General features: G+C 34.0%; 1 protein-coding gene and 2 long non-coding RNA genes across 5 annotated transcripts in view; 2 read left to right on the top strand and 1 right to left on the bottom strand.

The window, feature by feature from the left end:
* Positions 1-18,536, top strand: part of ldlrad4b (low density lipoprotein receptor class A domain containing 4b) — a 74,760-nt gene that overhangs the window by 42,040 nt on the left and 14,184 nt on the right. For all 3 annotated transcript variants that reach the window (XM_052578139.1, XM_052578140.1, XM_052578141.1), the window contains 2 exons: positions 946-1,100; positions 3,174-3,224. In XM_052578139.1, coding sequence (XP_052434099.1) covers positions 946-1,100; positions 3,174-3,224 — 206 coding nt within the window. The remainder of the gene's footprint in view (positions 1-945; positions 1,101-3,173; positions 3,225-18,536) is intronic.
* Positions 11,229-12,400, bottom strand: LOC127974688 (uncharacterized). Its single transcript, XR_008157341.1, has 3 exons — positions 12,258-12,400; positions 12,086-12,164; positions 11,229-11,914 (listed from the first exon to the last, which is right to left on the bottom strand). It is a non-coding gene; the product is annotated as an uncharacterized LOC127974688 (long non-coding RNA).
* Positions 13,309-18,315, top strand: LOC127974687 (uncharacterized). Its single transcript, XR_008157340.1, has 4 exons — positions 13,309-13,453; positions 13,714-13,813; positions 14,181-14,291; positions 16,060-18,315. It is a non-coding gene; the product is annotated as an uncharacterized LOC127974687 (long non-coding RNA).

The raw sequence follows: 18,536 nt of genomic DNA, 5'->3' as shown, positions 1-18,536 counted from the left end.
TTCTCTCTCTCTCTCTCTTCTTCGCCCTCCCCTCTGCTCTCTCCCTCTTTTGCTTCCTCCTCTTATGCCCTAAATTAGGAGAGAAGTGTTTGTTTCTTTTGATGTGCGAGTGCCAGTATCCCGCAGTACTGCACTGCAGGCAACAACTCACTCTTTCATTCTCTCTTCATGCCACTCTCACTTTCAGCCTCTGTTCGGTTTACTCGACTGTACGAGGTTCCAGAACGTTCCCTTGGCACATTTGGTGGAGGGCTCGTTTTTGAGCCTATAGACTCCAAAAGCATTTCCATCTGAGAAACAGTTTCGGTCTTGACTGAGAGAGCAAGTGTGAGTCCAGCAGGGTGATCCTCAGGTTTAGACCGAACCTTGATCAAGCTGTTTACCTTCATTACTTTGGTTCTTGTAGGCCAGGCTATTGGAATAAAGCTGAAATATCTCTTTAATGTGGTAATTCATAGACAACAGGTTTCAAGATCTCAAAAGCAACAAGTTTTATTTCATATGACCTGTGCACTATATTCCACGTCATCTGAAGCTTTATGATAGATTTAAGTGAGAAACAGACAGAAAAATAAGCTGTTATTCACCCTCAAATCAAAAATGCTGCCTGTGGTGCCAGATGATATTAAATAGTGCCGCAGAACTTCTTCAGAATTCTCTGATATCTGAAGCTGATACAACTGATCTCATTCCAAGTCTATACTATTTTCTTTCTGTTGTCCATGTCAAATCAAAATGCATCGTCTTTTTTTGGAAGATGATATCATATCTCCCAATTTGGGGCTTTGTAGTCATTATGGATGTTGATTGGACTCTGCTGCCATCTTCTGTTCAAAATGAGACTAAACTTTATTTATTTTTAAGATTCTTGAATTGTAAACAGGATCTGTGGTGTTTTTTTCATTCGGCATTGTTCTAAACTCTTTCTGTCTTTCTGTTTTGCAGCTGAACTGGAGTTTGTGCAGATCGTGATCATAATCGTTGTGATGACTGTGATGGTCGTGGTGGTCGTGTGTCTGCTCAACCACTACAAACTCGCCACATGGTCGTTCCTGAGCCGGGCGAGTCAGGCACAGAGTCAGGATCTCTCTCTGCAGCCGGTGAGACCCTGTCACACTCCCTCTGTACTAACCGCAGCAGCACACTTGCTTAAACACTTTCACAACCTTCTGTAAACTTTCCTCCATATTAAGATGGGAATAAACGAAAAAGGAATGTTAGAGCTCTACTAGAAGCTCACATGGTTCGAATGGAACATGCCAGTTGCCAGCAATTTCCTGTCTCTTTGCTGTCTTCATAAAAATAATAATCATGTTTTATTTACACAAAAGCTTAGAACCAAACATCACTTTACGGAGCCTGCTAAGCAAATAGGAAACCGTATGAAGAGCAATTTATTACAAGAAGCAGACAAATCAGAATACAATAAATGGATATAGCATTGGAACAACATAAAATATAAACAGCATAAAGCAAATGCAGTATGGGATGAAAACGGGAACACATCATTATTATTGTATGATTCTTTTTATTTGTAACCTTTTTTTATTATTTACATTTTTTATAATGACAGTTTGGTTAATGAGTATCGAATATCAAGTAATTGAGTATCGAGTAATTGAGTATTTCTGATATATGTTCATTGATGGGTGAACTTTATTTTTTTTAAATGTTACTATATAAATAAAAGTATTTAAGTATTTATAATTATTTAAAATATAGAGTTTAATACTGAATTGATGAATTTCTCACCTGCTGTGTCATCTCTAAGCCTTGTTTGATATATCTTATGCGGGTGAGCTTTTATCTTAGAAAAGAAGAAAACAGCAGGGCCTAAAAATCTCTTGAGTGGGGTGTGTGTGTGTTTACTTCTGGAAAGGTCTTCTTTGTGTCTAATCCAAAATAACTTGCAGCAGTGCACTGAGCTGACGAGAGGGAGCACTGCATGTGTGGGTGTCTCATCTCACTCCAGGGATGGTTTTCAGAAAGTTTGCACAGTTTTTAACTAGACAGACAGCAGCAAAAATGAATTGTACATTTATCTTTCTTCAAAAATACAAATCATTGGTCTGGGTCATGCCTTTGAAGGTTGGTGAACACGCTCCAGAATGCATGAGGTTCCAGTTGTTCATGCTATGGGCACCTGGATAGAGAATTTTCATGGGATACTGCATGCTGCATTGTGACATTTTACATCTTACTGGATACATTACGTGTAATTAAAACACAATATGTATTATTTCTTGAGAAAGGTAGTGTGTTTTGGAGGAGACACAATGGCAGTGTCCCTCTGAGACCGTGGCATGTTGATTAGATTCAGCAGTTCTGTCTAGACGCCAGTCAAACTCAGACATGCGCAGCCCACTGCAGCACCCGGGAGAGACTGCTAAATGACTGAGACTTTTCATTTTCATTCATGAGGGAACGCGAGGGGGAGGGAAGTAAGCGAAGCACCAAGCAGCAATGTCTGGGAGCATATTACTTGCTGGTTCTTTTAGATTGTTTTAATTAGAACGGAAACATGTAGCCACAGAGCATTGTTAGAGTTTAACAAATGGGCTCTTTCTGAGTCTTTTTATTTATTTTATCTATTCATTCATTCATCCATTCATTCAATTTTATTATATAGTTTTTTGTTGTTGTTTTTTTTTATGTCTATCATTTTAAATATGGATTTTTTTAGGGTTTTATTCAAATTGTGTATTTATTTATTTATTTATTGTAGAATATTTTTTATTTTATATTTTGATTATTTCTTATTGCATAAGAAAATATGTAACCACAGAGCATTATTAAAGTTGATCAAATCAGTCCAAATATGGATCGAATTAAAGTACGACAAATGGTTTATTTTATTAATGGAAGAATAATTTATTATATGTATTATCATCCATGAAATGCCAGTATGCTTAACAACCAGGTTTTTTTTTTTTTGGTTTACATTTACGGTACTAGTGTATTTTCATTTATGACCATGGGTGAACTACAATTTATTGATTTTTAAATGTTCCTTTCTAATCAACAATTAGTTGTTAACCAAACAGTACTGTGTAGTTAATATGTATGATATTTCAGTATCAGTATTATTGGATATTCCTGGTAAACTATGCTGTCTTAAAATTCAAATAATTCTGAATATTACATCTGTGTATTTTTTTTCTCCTTTTTTGTAGGAGGGTTCTCTGTGGCCATCAGATAATGGGATGAGACAAGGAGCATCTGAGGTAAGCGGAGTGTGTGTGTGTGTGTGTGTGTGCGTGTGTACTTGTCTACCTATCCAACAGGGGACCATGGTGTCGTTACACACTCACCAACAGGGGACCTCAGAGCTAAGAGGGGACATTTTTCAGGTCCCCTGTTAGACATGCCTTAAATCATGCTAAAATCAACTGAAAAAGCCCCTGGTGAAGTTTTTTTAATTTTGACCAAGTGGGGACCTGGACGTGTGTGTGTGTTTAAACTCATTCTCAGCAGCGCCCCTGTAGGCCGGGGCAGGAACTGTAAGGGCAAATTCACACACGTCGTTCACACTCCTCTATTGTCTGAATGCCTGCTGTTCCAGAGAGACTCTGAGGCTCTGAGAGGAGATTGAACACAAACCAGTCTTTTAAACTCCTAAACTCTTCTAAACTCTTAAAACATTCATATTCTCGAACATCCAGGAGGACCACATTACAGTGAGGCAAAATAGTGTCTGAATTATTAGCATTATTATTTCACTCTAATGCTAAAAAAAGTTTATTTTTATATTTTTTACCCCAAAATGTTTTAACAGTGTATGTTGAATGTCAAGAACTGGTATTTTATTGTTATCATCAACATTGCCATTGCATGCACAGATAGTGAGAATGTGAAATATTGTTAAATGTAAGGTCAGCCAATCAGGCGTCACACTTCACCATCTAACAGGGGACCAGTGTGCTTATTTTTTTTTAATGCAACAATCAATATATAATTTTGAAAAACTGACATATTATAACCAAAAATTCCTCATAAAGTAGACTACCAGTAAATTTGATAAAAATTATTCTGCCAATAGACCTGACCATTTTTTGCTTAAGTGCTATCTGATATTATCAAGATGAATTTGTTCTGACAGTTTAACTCTGAGTTCTTGTCATCTTTTATTACCATTATCTAAACTATAGCAAATAAACTGTGATAGCGTTTTTAATGTTCAAGGTGTCTGAATAAATGTAGTTTTTATTGTATACATACACAATATACGTATATGTACGTATAATACTGACACATTGAGAAGTGTTTTTATAGTTAGTTTGTAGGTACTTAGTTTCTTTATTTTTCAAATAATAATAATAGTAATAAAAAGTAGTAATATAATTAGAGTCAGCCAGCTGTCAACAGTTCAAGGGCAGAGGTAATGCCTCTTATAATTAACTATATATATATATATATATATATATATATATATATATTGACATTTATTTAAAATTTTCTTGGCTTAACCCCAGTACACTTCTCAACGTATGAATGCAACCAAAACCCATTCCTGAGAAGGTCCTATCAGTGATGATAATTTGATCAGACAGATAGATAGACAGATGGATGGATGGATGGATGGATGGATGGATAGAATAGTGCTAATGTTGATCTGAACACTTAGGTCCCCTGTTAAATGGTAAACTGCGACATCTCTTTGGTTGCTTTGACATTTCTTGAAGATTTCATGTTGACTTTGAAAATATTCACTTGGCTAAATTTCAAAATCAATGTTACAATCAACATATATTGTAACATTATATTATCATCCTTGCCATAGCATTCAGAGATGGTGAGAATGTGAAATATTGTTAAATGTAAGGTCAGCCGATCAGGCGTCACACTTCACCATCTAACAGGGGACCAGTGTGCTTTAGTCTAGAGAAATCACCACTACATGCACAGATCTGTTGCCGTGTATGTTTAGTATGTACAGTTTAGTCTGTGTAGAAATGACCATGCAGTAGTGAACAAAATGGTGACCTAAACATGGAAACATTGAAATGAACTGATTTTGTTCAAGTGAAAAAAATTATTGAACATCATTGAACCAAATTTACACTTCAGTTTTCACCAACAAAACTTTTGACATTGTATGGGTAAAAACCAGCAGAAAGAGCTCTTTAAGGTAACAATTGCAGGTCAGTACGTTTAATAGTAAAGAGTGCATGTGTTAGATAAAATGAGTTTGGTCCCCAGTTAGATGGTGACGTGTGATACATGTCTGGCTGATTTGCCCTTTCTCTAATAACAAACGCACTATAAAGATTCTGGAGCTTAAAACTCAACAGTTCTATTACTGACGAATACTGTTAAATTTAAAGGGTTTATCGTGGACTACGGTGTTTATAGTTTGTATTCGTTTAATACGCAAATTTTACATTATTTCGAGTATAATGAAACACAACTTTTTTTCTGTCAAAAACAATTGTGTTTGACATGAGTAGCATATTTTACTAACTATTCAGCAGATGTTGTAAAAAATGCTTGAAAAAATCTTACATTTCATCTTAAAATCTTAAATTTAAGTAAGTAAAAAAGTTTGTAAGTAAAAGTTCTTAATGTCAGTTTACAGTTAACCCTTGGCGTAAATTTTTAGTTTGTCCATTTAGTGCAGTTTTCCATGTGCAGGGTATTTCACTGGTTTCATTGAGATACCTTTGCATCAACAGACGCTGTGGACAGAGACATTTACTTCGTCAGTTTAGATGTCTTTTATCTCAAACTCAAATTCAGCTGTATTTTACGATGACTGTGTTTATGGAGTGGAATTATTTTCAGCAATTAATACCTCAATGTTGAAACTTTTCACAGAAACTTATTGTATGACTTCAGAAGACTTTGAATACAACACAAATAGTTTTTAATACTTTTATAATCTTTCTTGCACTAAATGTCCATGAGTATGTGTACCCCAATATATTATTTCATCAGGAAATAACATTTGCCCATAGATTCTGCATATTGATGCTAAAGGTTTCTCATTCAAAGCCATGGAGCACCTGCATGTGGAGAAACAGTGTTTTCTGTCAATATGTGACCGGTTGAGAACGCTTGAGAGTTTAAGCAGTGTGGAAATACACACAGAAGAGATTTAGTTGGAATGACTTTGGTCCCCAGTTAGATGGTGAATTGTGATGCCTATTTGGCTGATTTTGCCATGAGAAGCCTACTAAGTTTAATTCTATTAAGCCATTTTTTTTTACATTATTTCTGAATGTAATAATGACATATGAGTTACACATATTATCTGTCTTTATACACAATTTTGACAATAATGTATATTAGTATATTACTTATATTACTAAAAATTACTTAAATTACTTTTGATTGTGCACTAGTAGTATTAATATGGTTATTTTTTTTTTACCCTAAAATCTTTTTACAGTGTTTGTTGAACGGGTATTTTAGTGTTATGATCAACATTGGCGTTGCATGCACAGATAGAGAGAATGGTACAGTAAATGTAAGGTCAACCAGCATCACACTTGACCATCTAACAGGGGACCAGTGTGCTTTAGTTTAGTCACATCACTTCAACATTGTAAAAACTGATAAGTTGTGAATACTCCAATTTTTTTGTGGACACCAATTATCTAAAAAAAAAAAAAAAAAAGAATATTTAAGCAACTAAATATTTTTTATTTAATTATACATTATAATAATTACATGAATTAATTTAGTCAAGTCAAGCTAAAAAGCTTTTTTTTTTTTTCTTAATGTTTAAGTGCAGTGTACTTAAAACTGTTTATCATACATAATGTTTTTCATTTAGCAATTATTTTGGTACTTTATAAATTACAAATACTAACTAAAAAAAGAAGCAAAAACTAAAAAAAAATATTCAGCCTTTTTTAACCCGCACGATCAGTGTATTTCTGAATGTGAAACACTGGAAGATCATCTCATCACAGCTGCAGTGTTGCAGGACATTTCATTGTCCATGATAACACAATCAGCAGGAGAGGGGCTTGTGTCAGTGATGTCTCGCTCAATTCATCCTGGAATAAGCACAGAGAGGAAAACTTTATCGTCAGAGACTAAAGTAGACATTAATATGTAATGCCAACAGAGTGGGGGGAACTTTAACATCAGAACCCAGAAGAGTAATTCACCATGGGATCGTTCTAGAGCTGGGCGATATGGCCTAAAAAACAAACAAACAAAAAACTAATTTTTTCACAAAAAAATCTGATTTACCATTTTAATTGATTTTCCCCCTACTTAAAATCAATATTCAGATGACAAAGAAGTAGTTCCAAAGCAGTTAAAATGTCATTCTTTATAATTTAACAGTCAAATTTAAAACTGAGACAAGATTATTTATTTATATATATATATATATATTAGGGGTGTAACGGTTCACAAAATTCACGGTTCGGTTCGATACGATACACTGATGTCACGGTTCGGTTCGGTTCGGTTCGATACGTTTTAGATACAGCAAAATGTAAAAACATCTCAACTTTTCAGAATGCCGCAAGCGCAGCGCGGGTCATGTGACAAGAACCAACCAATCAGCTTCATCCTTTCCCGTAACAACGTTGAGAGCTCAGCCAAGATGAAGGAACAGCTGATCATAGTTGTATATGGATTGCAATTTTGAAATAAATTTAGTAGCAGAGCTACTGCAAGCGATTTTTAGAGCTGCAAATCCATTTATCCTTCGCTGAAATTTCCGCGTCTCATAGAGAGAGCACGTCATTGTTGCTTAGCAAAGACAGACGCCTCATGAGCGCTTCTGCCCGAGCGCTTTGGAAAGGAGGAGAAAGACGCGCTTAGCGTTTTCCATGCGTTTTTAGGCACGATATGTGAATGGCCCCTAAGGCGCTCGCTCACTCAGCACGCGCTGAAGGCTCGTTGCAAAATGTTGAATGCATTTAACAGACCAGAAATATAAGATCCTAAAATAACCAACAGGTCTGGTGTTTGGGTTGGATTCCCTGTAAGCTATAGTGTCTAAATGCTGCAGGGATAGTTTGCTGCGTGCATGTTTCTCCTTTTTTTTCGTCTTTTCCCAGATAGTACTGACGCATATATCCCAGATATTCCCGCTGGTGTTTTTTTTTTTTTTTGTATTCCCGCTGGTGTACCCTGTCATGTTGCAGATGCGACATACCGTTGTTTTTTTATCCACCACTCTCTTGCCATCACCATTATAGCTTAAAGGGAATCCAAAGTGCACCCAAACACCAGACCTGTTGGTTATTGGAGGATCTTCTCATTTCTAGTCTGTTAAACGCATTGGCTATTTTGCAACGAGCCTTCAGCGCGTACTGAGTGAGCGAGCGCCTGCTGAGTAGCCTAACATAAACATATAAGATGGTGTTTTTTTCTTCTTCGGGAGTGTCAGGGGCGTTGCCTGTTACGTTGTTTGGGTTATTGGGCTACCTTGTTGAACGCATATCATTATATTTCTCTCTCTCTTTTTTTTTTTTTTTTTTTCAAATATAATTAAATACTCCAACGAACCGTTCGGTATACATAATGCGTACCGCGTACCGAACCGAAAGCGTCGTACCGAACGGTTCAATACGAATACGCGTATCGTTACACCCCTAATATATATATATATATATATATATATATATATATATATATATATATATATATATATATATATATATATATATATATATATATATAAAAGGCAGAATTACCTTAAAGCTGGAAAGACCTTATTGTTTTTATACTAGCCCATCATGCATCTAACCATCCACTCAGCGTTCAGAGCTGTTCAGATTAAACTGCAGCGCCGCAGTGAAACAGTGTCATGGACGGAGGACAGAGCAAGTGGAAATATATTTTCTAGGCTATATTTTCCATCTTGTAATGCCACAGGTTTAGGTTATTTATTGATTGATTTAAATATAAAATATTTGTAATAGAGCAGACACTGTCTAACCGTGTGTACACCGAACGTGAGAGTTGTGCCGTGCCCCGCTGAGCTAAAAGTGTGTCTATACCTGATGACATCACACTATAGTGTCACATCATCTGAACATAGAGTCAGTATATTTGATCATAAACAGAATGAGCATCATTTCACTGATGGGGATCGTGTCACATCCAGTGTAGACAACATCAGACACAAATATTGAAGCAGTTATGTTCATTTTTGAAAAACTATGTTTTTAATAAATAGCTAAATAAGCAAAAAATAATAAAAATAAGCAAGCAAGCGCAAGTTTGGGGGTTTGATTCCCCGGGAACACATGATATGTAAAGATTGATAGCCTGAAAAGTCCTGTAAGTCGCTTTGGATAAAAGCGTCTGCTAAATGCATAAATTTAATTTTTAATTTAATTTTAATTTAAATAAGAAAGTTTTAGGCTGTGAGTGTGTGCAGTTTACACTGTAGAAAATAAATAGAAGCATCGTCAAGTTATGTTTACCACAGGCATTATTTTATTCATAAATTGAAAAACTCCATTAAAAAAAACATATGAAAATCTCAAAGCAACGCACAGCTCTGACGTCATAGTTCTACCACTCTTATTTCAGATCTATTATGGCAGTTAATTCTTACATTTTATGTCCTAAAGAACATTTATTCTCACACATGTACACTGGGAAAGCATGAAGAGCTCCTTTCATGTTGACATCATGTAAAAAAAAAAACTATAATAATAAAAAAAACTGTGATGGAGGCAGTTAGTGTTTGTGATTTGCCCTCACATGAAGATCAGACGTTTAGAATGTCATGAATGTCTGTGAAATCCTGCAGGTCTCTGATATGGTGAAACCTAAAAAACCACAAAAACGTAAAGTGTGAAAAGAGACAATGGAAAAGAAAAAGCCAAGTCTGTGTCCTGTTATGTTCGGACACTTCTCACAACTTGAAGTTACAGTACCTGAAGTGTTGAGGCTCACTCTGTTCTATTCAGCATCCAGCTCAGCCTGCAGTTTAAGAAAGATTTGTAAAGGTTTACTACAAGTTTGTACATTTATTTTGTAATTTTAATATATTACAATATTCATGTCTGTGTATAAGCTTAAACCTAATTTGGGATTAGTACTCTTAGAAGCTAGTTGTTTAAAAACAGACCAAAAAACAAACAAACACATGTTTATCAGGATATTTCCCCAAAAAAAGCACTGTATGGCTAGGATGAGCGTAGAAGCATTTGACACCAAATGATCTCAACAATCGACTTGCTCATAATGCTTTTGAGAAACGCAGTCCTGAACATCACAGTTAACATCAGTGACATTCAAATCGTTTAGTGATGAAATGCCAGCTAACGTTAAGATTAGTGTCCTTCTTAGACGTTAACATCATACTGTAAGCAGTGATGCTAAAATAGAATCCAAATCTGTGCGCATTCAAAATCACTTGGGCGCTGTGTAAAAACAGCATTTCCCAAAAATAAAGACATCCCTTTATCGTGATATTCAATAAGACATTTTCACAATTGTTTTGATGTACTTACAAGTTGTTCCATAAGTTTGCTCCAGTCGCTTGTGATTACCCGCCGTGTTGAATGGATTCTTCTGAACGTCGATTAGAACAACAACGTGACGTCACGGAGTAAACTTAAAATTAATTATTTAAATAGAAAAGTCTAGCATGTACAGTTTAGTCTGTGTAGAAATGACCATGCAATAGTGAACAAAATGTAGACCTAAACATTGAAACATATATATATATATATATATATATATATATATATATATATATATATATATATATATATATATATATATATATATATATATATATATATATATATATATATATATATATCAGTATCTACAATGTGTATGATGGTCTTTCCTGGCTAGTGCAGTATAAAAAAGTAAAATAAAATCTGATTATTTTTCAAGCTACATAATCTTAAAGCAGATCAATCTGAATCAAAGTGACTTGTTTTAAAGAATCCCCACACCCCCGGTTCCCCCAGCAGTGTCTGGTAAACTGATGGTCTCCTCTCTTCATATGCTAATAACACTAATGTCTCCACATTATCACCTGCCCTCTCACAGCGAGCAGGTATCTGGACATACAAGCAAAGCCCAGAAAAGAAAGCAGGTCCATTTAAGTGTATTTTATAAATGAAATGATACAAATAGTATTTAATTATACCATATATTAATTTATTATTATTCAATTTAGGTTGAAACTCAACATTTTAACAAAGAAGCTGTTTATATTTTAGGCATTGTATATTATTTTATTTTTAAATTCTAGATAAATAAAATAAGATCATAGCAGTAAGTCCGGGGAATACTTTTATTAAGTCAGGCATTTGTTGAACACACTGCTGGGTACTTTTACAGGTACTTAAAAAAAATACAGGAGACCTTCTTTCCCAAAACATGCACCAATCCAGCATCAGGCTTATGGTCTGTGGTCTCTCAAACACCGGATAATATCAGTAAAAAATATATATATCATTTCCCTTAGGGCTTAAATGAACCTCATCATTTAAATATAGCTCAGGTTTGTTAAACACTATGTGTGGATGATGGACAGTGCTCCATTAACACAGAGAACAAACTTGGCCATCACATTGTTCACAAACTTCCTGACTTTGTCCACCTTTCCTCCAGTGGAGCCTTGGGTCGATTGAAGAAAGCATAATCTTCATTTGTTCAGTTCTTTCTTTAAGACACTGTTGGAAGAAAGGAAGGAGGTCACCCCAAACACTGGACCTGGGAGGACACACTGAGATTGGTGCCCATGGTTTCCCTTGCTCGCTTTCCACCAACGTCGAATGTAGCTGTCCCTACAATCCAGATTCTGCATGCAGCTGATAGAAAATATACAATACAAATTATTAATTATGGCTCAAATCTTTGGAGGTTCCATAATTGCTGAAAATTTGTTTATAGGATGTTTATTTTATTGTTACATTTCCAGTCTTTAACATGGACAGCCAAAACTCACAGGTTTAAACGTTAAAGCTGGTCCCTGAAACTGAAAGATATTCAGATGAATATACACTAACACTAAAAGGTTTACTTGTCTTGAAATGAGATTGACATCTATTATTCTTGTTGATTGTGGCAATTCCATTTTTGGGAATATATATTTTTGTATTCAGAACATTTTATACTCAAAATATATTGAGTAGCAACATACCTTTTTTTGAGGACTGAACTTTCTGATGAAGTGAAATTCTTGTTTAGAGTGAACAATGTGAACTGTTGACTTGACTTTTCTTAAAAGAAAAAAGTAAAGACAGTTTTGTTAAACATGTTTAAACATAGGTGCAACATTTGTAGAATAAGTGATTAGAAAATGTAGAACTTACTCATGTTGTAGGATATGTTCTCCTTTCTAGCAGCCAGAATCACTTTAATAGTGAGTGAATGTTCTGTGATTATAAAGCAGCACTTCCTCCAGCTGGAGAGCGATGGGTTACATCAGGATATGATCACTGTCTGTATGATGCGGTCTGTATGGATGGTCATCTGTATGATCAGCTTCTGTATGACCAGTCATCGGCGTGCTGGCCATTCTCTTATGTATTGCATCTCGACCTGACGAGTCACTCTATGTCTTATGTTTTTACTTAAGTTTAACTATTTCTGATGGAAAGAATGGCTGTTTTAGTGTTATTATCAACATTGTTGTTTCATAGATAAACAGAATATGAAATATTGATAAATGTAAAGGCAACCAAACAGGCGTCACAATTCACAATCTCATTGGGGACCGTCTTTTACACTTTCTCAATCCTTGACTCTTGGTCAGGAGCCCTTGGTGTAATTTTTTAGGTTGTCCATTTAGTGCAGTTTTCCATGTGCAGGGTATTTCACTGGTTTCATTGAGATACCTTTGCATCAACAGACGCTGTGGACAGGGAAATTTATTACGTCAGTTTAGATGTCTTTTATCTCAAACTCAAATTCAGCTGTATTTTACGATGACTGTGTTTATGGAGTGGAATCATTTTCAGTTATTAATACCTCAATGTTGAAACTTTTCACAGAAACTTATTGTATGACTTCAGAAGACTTTGAATACAACACAAATACTTTTATAATGTTTTTTTTAAAAATCCCTGATTATTTTTCAAGCTACATAATCTTAAAGCAAACCAATCCCGGTCAAAGTGACTTGTTTTAAAGAACCCCCACATCCCCCAGTTCCCCCAGCAGCGTCTGGAAAACTGATTGTTCTCTCTTTTTATATGTTAATGGCACCAATGTCTCCACATTCCTGAGCATTATCACCTGCCCTCTCACAGCAAACAGTACCAACAACTAACTGAGTCTCATCCAATCATGCTCCAGATATCTGGGTGGGGTTATATATATATATATACTGTTTTCCTGACAGAATCTTCATTGATTTTTTTTTTTTTTTTTTTTTTGTGAAATAAAATTCTAAAACCTTGAAGGACAAACAGCTTTTTGAGATTCCTACATTGCCTACAAGGGACCACATACAACAAAGCCTACTAAGGCCATTTCTCATCTCTTTTTTCCATTCAAGACTGAAAAGGTAAGTTATATATTCTGAATTTAGATTCTGATAATATGTAAATAGTAGACTTAAAAAATAAATGTGTCAAAAATGCATGCAGACTGTTAAAATTTGTATGTAGTCTCTTAGTAAATGTTAGTGCTGTTTAATCTCTATTTACTGAATATATTTGTTCATTTATTGATTGATTGATTTTTTTTTGTGTGGTTGTTTCTTAAATATTGTTTTTCATTTTGGCAAATGCAGTGTACCCTAAACAGATCTTGAATATTTCACAGGAAAATGAGACCCAGAAGAGTCTGTCCTGAAAAGGAAGCTTTGAAATTCATCGCATCTGGGAAAGATAAAGACATATTTCAGTCAAGAGTCAAGAGAAAGGTAAGTTATCATTTAAGACTCGGTCTCCAATACTGTATGACTGCAAATATTAATTAAATACTTGGCATAGTAGCTTATGAATTTCAAGAAGTGTACTGTGCAATGTTATTACTTGTTCATAGTGTGCGGTGTGAAAAAATACAGAAACAGAAATTATAGATGATCAGTGGCTTGAATATTTAGTGTATTTTAATTTTGATGCACAGTTATAAAGATTGTAATGTACTGATAATCATACTTGATAAAATGTTTAATATTGATAATCATTGGAACTCGAAAACAACTGGGACACATATTAAACTTGTATCATAAATGTATGTACTCTCTAAAGCTAATATGTGCGTGTGTATGTGTTTGTGACCAACAGATTGTTGATGAACAGAAAATAGCACATTTGTGTGCATTTGTGACCACAAACATCACTAAAGGAGAAGAAATGATGTTGGACTGCGGAGATCCTGACAGCTCATGGAGACAGGTACATTTCTATTTCAATTAGCTCATATTTCTGAGTTATTTCATGAATTGTTATTTATTTGTAGTAAATCAATTTTTTAAATCGATTTTTTAGTCTTTAAAAGAATATTCTGCTCACCAAGTCTGCAAGTATTATCACAGTTTAAAGTAACATCTCTCTCTCTCTCTCTCTCTCTCTCTCTCTCTATATATATATATATATATATGTATATATATATATAGGCAAGATATCTATAGATATCTCGATATAGGTCTATTCAGTTTATTTTATATAAATGCTGTAATTTTGACCTTTATTTTCATTGAATATCCTAAAAAGTACTATATATATCACAGTTTCCACAAAACTATGAAGCAGGAAAATATGCTTTCAACACTGATAATATAAGAATCATTATTAATGATTGAGAACCAATAATAATTGATCATAAAAGAACATCAATTCTGCTAATTTAAATGATTTCTGAAGATCATTTGACACTGAAGAGTGGAGTAATGATGCTGACATATTTCACAATTTTAAATTCATTTTACAATATTTCTGATTAGGTAAATGCAGCCTTGATTAGCAGAAAAGTCTTCTTTTAAAAACATTAAACCAGTCTTCCTGATCCCAGACTCACTGGTTAGGTGTTGATCCTGTGAGAGGTGTGATGTTTGTGGGGGAGAGAGAGAGCGTGAACAGAGCAGATAGCACTACAACACAATAGAGATTACTGATCAAAGTGAAGAAAAAACCATCCGCATTGGTATGGTCTTTACAATATTTCATAAAATAGTACCACTTTCCCATAAGATGTCATTGGTTAACACTAGTTAACATGAAAATCACTTTTAAAGTGTTCATTAATGTTAGTAAACATTACTTTTATCATTAACAAATACAATGTTTGATTTTAATAATGTATTAATAAATATTATTTAATGGAGCTGAGCTAACATTAACAAAAAATAAACAGTTGTATTTTTTTTTAATGTTAACAAAGCTTAAATATTTAAACAAATGTATTTCTCATTGTTAGTTAATGTGTCCTGTCCATCGCTCAGTGTTTTTAAATCAAACTTAAAGACTCATTTTTACACCCTTGCATTTGAGTGATGCTGTGAACAGTTCTTTTGATGTATGTTTTTATTTTTTTTAAATGTGTATATATACATATTTTTTATTTTAATTTTTGATCTCTGTTGCTTTTAAAGTAACCTTTTCTTGTAAAGCAGTTGGATCAATGATGGTTGTGTTAATGTTGTGCTCTATAAATAGAAATTGACTTGACCTGACTTATTGTAAAGTGAAACTTTACACTTCAACACTTTATTTAAAGTGAATAATGCATTGGTAATCCAGAATAATGCATTAGTTAATCAATAATTATTGGCTTATTCTGGTCAATAAACTTGAATATCACTTAGTAAGAGCCACTCAATAATTGTGAAAAAGTTAATAATTAATTACTGGTTTGTTTATTCTTAACTAATGCACAATTCTGGATCCTTAAAATGTTAGGTTAATCATGAATTACTAGTGTGTTATTACATGAATTACATCTTTTAATTTGGGTCTGAGTTTGAGTATAAAAGGGGATGCAAGTCAACAAGTTTAATGTATGCAATGATAAAATCAGTTTTACAAAAAAAGAGCACTTGTTGAATTGTTCTGCATGTCACTTTCAGCGTTCATAACAATATAATTATTAATTGTATTAATTTGTTACAGCTTAGTCAGGTGGCCATTACTAGACATTGATATAAATGAATCTTCTATATTACAGGTAGCAGGATGCTTGGTCCATTACATCCTGACGGATGGACAACACCCTTATAAGACCACTACACCCTCCACCCAGGATGCACTTGGTCTGTCTCTACATGTCAGAACGAGTAACTTCGGTCTTCAATGGGATGAAAGACTAAACATATCTTAAGCAGAATGCTGAGCAAATCAGTGGAAGAGCGTCCTACTATTGAGGAATGCCTTCAGGAAGTCAAAACTATGTGCAAAGACTTATTGTAGAGTTTACAAAAAGCATTAAAATGATTGGATATAAGTATTAGTGTGAATTTACAGGTTTGATCACCAGTCTTATCAAATATCAACCACAAACAGCTACAGCTCAGGAAAGACTTCAGACTTCAGTCTTCTGAAGTCACTAGTGCCATTAAATCAAAACGGTATGATCCATTCACCATAAACAATACACAAGATCTAAAGATCATTGTCTTTTCATGTTTTCAACTTTGTAAAGTATGTATTACTGACATTAAATTTTTTTAATTCATTCATATATTTATTCACTATATATATTTTTTATCTTGTAATTTTGTTAAATAGCAAGAGCCAGAAAGCCCTGGTCAGAAACAGAGAGGAAAGTCATAGAACACTGTTTCAAGATCTACTTGGAGGAGATGAAGGCTCCTGGAAAAGTGGACTGTGAAAGATGCATAAATGCAAAGAGGATTCTAAAGGATAATGGAAGAGACTGGAAAACAGTTAAATACTTTGTGCTCAACAGAATAATTTCAGTTAAGAGAAGTTTGGGTGAACAGTACTGAGCCCATAAACCCTGAGAGCGTGTGATGTGGAGTATCAGTGTTGAGTCCTAACTGTGCCGTGACACTGAAGGTCCATGTACATGCAGCATCAGTGCGTCATAGCATTGAAATTATTGACTACAGCTGTTTTCAGCTCCTGTTTGGGACTCTGTTTTAGACCTGTTATAACTTTGATGTAAGCCACTGTAATTTTGAACTATTTTTTTTTTTTTAAATAAACAAATTTTATTATTTTCATTTTGATTTGTTGTTTTACTTTTCTTGGCAATGTTGATAATAAAAATGGAGCCCCTAAATCAAGTGCTGCTCTGAAAAATGTCAGTGTGTTAAACGACTAAAGTGCCAATGCTTAAAAAGTATTTTATATAAAATATATATTGCTTGTTGCATTGAGAATTTTCAGCTGGTTCTACAAATGTGCAAATGTTAAAAGACATTCAGTTCATCTAATTTACTGGAGCCAACTGAAGATTTTAATGCAGTAAATAAAAAAATAAAATAAAAACACTGGTCCCCTGTTAGATGGTGAAGTGTGACGCCTGATCGGCTGACCTTACATTTAACAATATTTCACATTCTCACCATCTCTGAATGCTATGGCAAGGATGATAATATAATGTTACAATATATGTTGATTGTAACATTGATTTTGAAATTTAGCCAAGTGAATATTTTCAAAGTCAACATGAAATCTTCAAGAAATGTCAAAGCAACCAAAGAGATGTCGCAGTTTACCATTTAACAGGGGACCTAAGTGTTCAGATCAACATTAGCACTATTCCATCTATCTATCTATCTATCTATCTATCTATCTATCTATCTATCTATCTATCTATCTATCTATCTATCTATCTATCTATCTATCTATCTATCTATCTTTAAAAAAATAGCCTCCAAGATCAAACCGGTCCCCAGTTAGATGGTGAAGCATGACGTGATCTGTTTGTTTGCCTTTACATTTAACAAATTACTTTTATTTATTTATTTATTTATTTCTGAATATAATGGCAATGCTGATAATACCCTAAAAATGGAGCCTCTGAAAAATGTCAGTGTTAAACAGCTAAAGTAGCCTGGTTAAAATATATTTTACTGAACTCAACTGAAATTTTTCAATGCAGCAAGCTAACATATAATATTGTTTCTTAAGTTAACATATAATATTGTTTCTTAAGTTAACATATAATGTTGTTTCTTAACTTAACATATAATGTAGTTTCTTAACTTAACATATAATGTTGTTTCTTAATTTAACATATAATGTTAATGTGTCTGTGATGTAAGAAGAGATGATTCAGTCTAACAGGCGTCACACGTCACCATCTAACTGGGGACCAAACTCATTTTATCTAACACATGCACTCTTTACTGTCAGAAGTATTGACATGCAATTGTTATCTTAAAGAGCTCTTCATTTTACTTTATTTTTGCTATCCTCAAATTAACTATAGTGTCTTGTTTGTTTTGTCTTAATATTTTTTGGTTTGACTGAAACAAATATATATGTATATATATATATATATATATATATATATATATATATGTATATATATATATCTGTGTGATTGCATTCATATATTGAGAAGTGCATTTGTATTGGTGTCAAGCCCAGAAAATATCTGCACGTCATACTAATTTATTAAACATTTTGGATTTCTATCAGAATATTTCTTCAATGGTGATATAGTGTGAATGT

Source organism: Carassius gibelio, chromosome B16 (genome assembly GCF_023724105.1).
Source record: "Carassius gibelio isolate Cgi1373 ecotype wild population from Czech Republic chromosome B16, carGib1.2-hapl.c, whole genome shotgun sequence".
Lineage (NCBI taxonomy): Eukaryota > Metazoa > Chordata > Actinopteri > Cypriniformes > Cyprinidae > Carassius > Carassius gibelio.
Note: the sequence above shows the minus strand (reverse complement) of the source record. Positions and strands in the feature narration are given on the sequence as shown.